The sequence below is a fragment of the Diaphorina citri genome, unplaced genomic scaffold, assembly GCF_000475195.1.
Source record: "Diaphorina citri unplaced genomic scaffold, Diaci psyllid genome assembly version 1.1 scaffold13416, whole genome shotgun sequence".
In the NCBI taxonomy this organism is placed as follows: domain Eukaryota; kingdom Metazoa; phylum Arthropoda; class Insecta; order Hemiptera; family Psyllidae; genus Diaphorina; species Diaphorina citri.
The window spans coordinates 7067-10961 of record NW_007390783.1 but is presented as its reverse complement, the minus strand read 5'-3'; the positions used below and the strand labels follow the sequence as shown (position 1 = coordinate 10961).

The window sequence follows — 3895 nt, the reverse complement described above, 5'->3', positions numbered from 1 at the left end:
CACGAGGTCTGTCCTCACCTTATAAAGCTCTCTCCAGCTAACAGGACATCTGGACAGCATAAGCAGAAAAGATCTATCCAAAAGAGGAGTTGTCTTATGGATGGTTCTTTTCTGCTTATTGCTGTCCAACTAGGCTGCCTTCCTGAGAATACTATATTGGAGCAAGACAAGTGCTATACCTTGCCATCGCCCAAATTAAAGCACAACCAACTTTTGGTTTCAAACGAACACATTTATAATCTCTCTCTCTCTCTCTCATGTATCGTTGCATCTCCTTCATTTATGTAGGTATCATAAAGGCGTTTTTTTTTTTTTTTTTTTTTTTTTCAGCCTCTCAATCAGCCCTGGGGTGATTGATTTTAGGCTGACATTTGGTTTTGGCCACAAATTTTACGAGTGAATGCCCTTTAAACTTAACCTTTGCTTTTGCTTCTTTAGCAAGGGGACTTTAGGCTGGCATCCTCCCTGATTAAAGTCCCCCAGCCAGACTAAACTGGTATACTCCGTGATTAACGTCCCCCCAGCAAGACAGAAACAAACAAATTAATTTGTGACCAAGAAAAACGGTTGAAAGAAGAAAACCCTGTGCAGTTTCCAAAGACCTTATCGAGCTTCAAAATCTGTGGACCCGAAATTAATTTTGGAACGAAAGGTAGGTCCAGTTTAAACGGGCTGTTAGGAACCTAGTCAGCGTCTTATTTGCGAGTTTTTCTAGTAAAATAATTATACTTACAGATAGATAGCAAATCCAATGACTAGAACGAGCATAAATCTGAAGGGCGAAGAGTAGAAACATACAATAGTGAGGAATATAAGTGCTCGGGATGATAAGTAGAACCAGTCCAACCAATCACGAGGTCTGTCCTCACCTTGGTTTTCTGAAATGGAACCAAATGTGAATACAATAGACATGGCACCAATAACAATAGACATGGCACCAATAGATTTTCATGACTTTTTCGAGACTCAAACCCTTCGGATCAAATCCAGTGTTCGTTCTACCTCTGATCTATATCATTTTTATTATTATTTTGAATATAAAATGGGTAAACTAATTACAGGAACGCTATCATTTTTCAAGTTTTCTTCTGTCCCCTTTGCTCTTATTGACTGAAATTTCTTATTTGAATCTTAACTGGCCAAAACATGTGAAAATCATGAGTTTTTTTTATGCTAGGGATACCAAATTACCAAATAGTGACACGTGACGTAACGTGATAGTGTGAGTGTATTACCTACAATATTATGGGAAAACTTTGAACTACATCTTTCTGACTCCCCATGAGTTCACGTGAGGTGATGGTCGTGTGTTTCTTCCTTAAGACTCGTCTTATTTGTTTGTTTTGTCAAACAATCTTCGTCATTTTAAATTAATTAATTCTAGATACTTATACTTAGTGTTCAACTCACCAGCATGATTATCATTGGGGTCAGGTACATGGACCTGTGCAGGTCGAGGGGGCGTGGCCTGCATAAAGCTAGGCGGTACCTGAGGCATAGCTCCGCCCATCATCATCTGCATATATTGCTGCATGTATTGCACGTACGCTTGCTGCATCTGCTGTGAAAAGAACAACGAAAAAGGAATTGAGCATAAAAATAAAATAGTCAGCTCCCATGGTGTAGTGGTCACTGCACTCGTCTTGCACGCGGGAGACCCGGGTTCGATTCCTGACGGGGTCAAGAAATTTGTATCATGCAAATGATTGATTCCGTGACTGGCTGTTGCGGGGCCCACTCAGCCTCGTGAGGAAAATGAGTAGCTATGACATGTAAATGCTCAAATAGCGACCGGTGCCAGCATGGTAGGTAAACATTGGATGTTAGGATTATTGAGATTTTGGGAAAAATCCTACAATGCTGCAGTGAGCACCAAAGTTGTGACATAATAACACAAAGAAATTGCATTTACATTTTACATAAAAAATAAAATACCTATAGAATTGAATTTTTATGATGTTAAGCATAAATACTTGTCACAAATGTCGTTCCCCGTCCAATATACTACGCTAAATTTTGTGACTTGACTCGGACTCGAACTACCAACCTCCAGATTCAACGTCCACCGTGCTAAGCACTGCACCATTGAGAATGGTAAAATATATGTAGAATGGAATGGGATTGAAAAGTCTCTTGGCTCTAGCAGTCGAAACAAGGTCTCATGTATTTGCTACAGAATAATTTTAAAATTTAATAAACTTGCTTAAACATGGAAAGTTTCAAAGGATTTTTTTTTTTTTTTTTTTTTTTTCCGGGGGCGGAGGGTTGAAATTGATAGAAGTAACTGTAAAAAACAGAGGTCTTATCGTTCCGAATTTGAAGAGAGAAGGAAGACAGGATAGAACAAAGACAGTCGTTCTGAGAACGAACTTTATTTGTTTAGGATAAACCTCGCCCGACGCGCGACGGGAATCGAACCCTTGACTTAGTGGCTTGCAAGGCAGATTATGTGCTACGGCTAATGTCAGGTTATTTTGCATGGGATATCCCGTATTCATCGTTCCGTATGTATTCACTCACCTGTTACCATATGTTCCTGGGTATACGGGATCTGACCGGGTACCATTCTGATCCAGCAGGTGTTGGGTTATATTTGCATGGGATGTCCCGTATTCATCGTTCCGTATGTATTCACTCACCTGTACCATATGTCCTGGGTATACGGGATCTGACCGGACCATCTGATCCAGCAGGTGTTGGGTTATATTGCATGGGATGTCCGTATTCATCGTTCCGTATGCATTCATGTAGGCCGGGGTTGAAGAAGGGGAAGAAGCGAGGATCAGGAGGGGATGGTAGGGTGGGAGGGAGGGAGAGGGGATGGTCGAGGTGTGGGGGAGGTGGAGGAGGAAGAGGCGGGGTTCCGTTTCCTCAGGCCTTCGGCTGAAAGAAACATGAAAGGGAGATTTGAATTAGAAAAAAATCTCATGATTTTTGGTAAGTAAAGATTTTTTTCTTTTTCAAAAAGGTTTCACCTGCCTTAGTACCCCCTTTTTATATATACCTATTGTATTGAAATGGGGGCTTTAAAAAGAAATAATAAAGAGAAAAAAAGTGTAGGACTATTGCACCCTATAGGTAGGTACCCATTTCACATTACTTCTTCAATGAACATTCTTGTCCAATCCATGTGACTAGATATGGAAAAGCTTGATCAGAACACTTTTCAGTAACTTAAAATTTGGTCAAACACCTTAGGGTAGGTATTTGCTATTTTTAAGGTCCAGTGGATTGAAGCGATTTCTAGTCTTGGTGACTAAATCTTATTAGGGTACCACGATACCATTCTCCTTCTTGTTTCATACCTTGTCCATCCCTTCCTTACCCAATTCTCTCTTGTCCATTTCTTGTCCTCCATACCTCTCCTATGGCTTGATTTTCAACACAGTGGGCTCTTCTACCCAGATTTTTTTTACTTTTTTTACTTGTTAATCTGATAAGAACATGTGTATTGTGTAGGTAGGTGCCTATGTGACGTACTAAGGTAAGCAAATAGATTTTCCTCACCTTTGACATAAGTCTGATCATTTTTTCAACTAAACAAATGCACAGTGTGATTGGATTGCCCCTCTTCATAGATTTTCAGTGTATCTTTCAGTTGGGTTTTATCTTCAAGTAATTTACGCCCAGTAGATAAGTTTCTGCTCTTTGACACTCTGGGAAGAAATAAGGATATATATATTATAAAAAAAATGATTATTTAGGATGTATGAATTTAAAACATTCGATTTACCTTAAATGCTAAGTTGCATTGAATTTGGGGAGGAGGGGTAATAAACACACTCTGGGGAAAAAAAAAACTTTAAAATAATTTTTATCTGAATTTAGTCTTTCTCTGTTAATTAGGTTAAAATGTAAAATACTTTTTGTTAACCCTAGGACCGTAGATTGTAGG

The 3895-nt window shown here is 39.3% G+C and overlaps 1 protein-coding gene across 1 annotated transcript; it reads right to left on the bottom strand.

Annotated features, from left to right (window-relative positions):
• Positions 1-729: 729 nt before the first annotated feature.
• Positions 730-3646, bottom strand: LOC103522973 (homocysteine-responsive endoplasmic reticulum-resident ubiquitin-like domain member 2 protein). The gene is made up of 4 exons (XM_008488054.2): positions 3508-3646; positions 2640-2883; positions 1411-1561; positions 730-878 (listed from the first exon to the last, which is right to left on the bottom strand). Exons 2-4 carry the CDS (start codon positions 2745-2747, stop codon positions 730-732), a joined length of 408 nt encoding a protein of 135 aa, XP_008486276.1. The 5' UTR covers positions 2748-2883; positions 3508-3646.
• Positions 3647-3895: the final 249 nt, after the last annotated feature.

What these genes read in the sequence shown, in the direction of transcription:
- LOC103522973 (XM_008488054.2), bottom strand. Translation starts at nt 2,747, where the DNA reads ATGAATGCATACGGAACGATGAATACGGACATCCCATGCAATATAACC. An exon ending in ACCCAGGACATATGGTACAG is followed by an intron (nt 1,562 to 2,639) that starts GTGAGTGAATAC and finishes TTCTTTTCACAG; the next exon opens with CAGATGCAGCAAGCGTACGT. An exon ending in CCCCAATGATAATCATGCTG is followed by an intron (nt 879 to 1,410) that starts GTGAGTTGAACA and finishes GTTCCATTTCAG; the next exon opens with AAAACCAAGGTGAGGACAGA.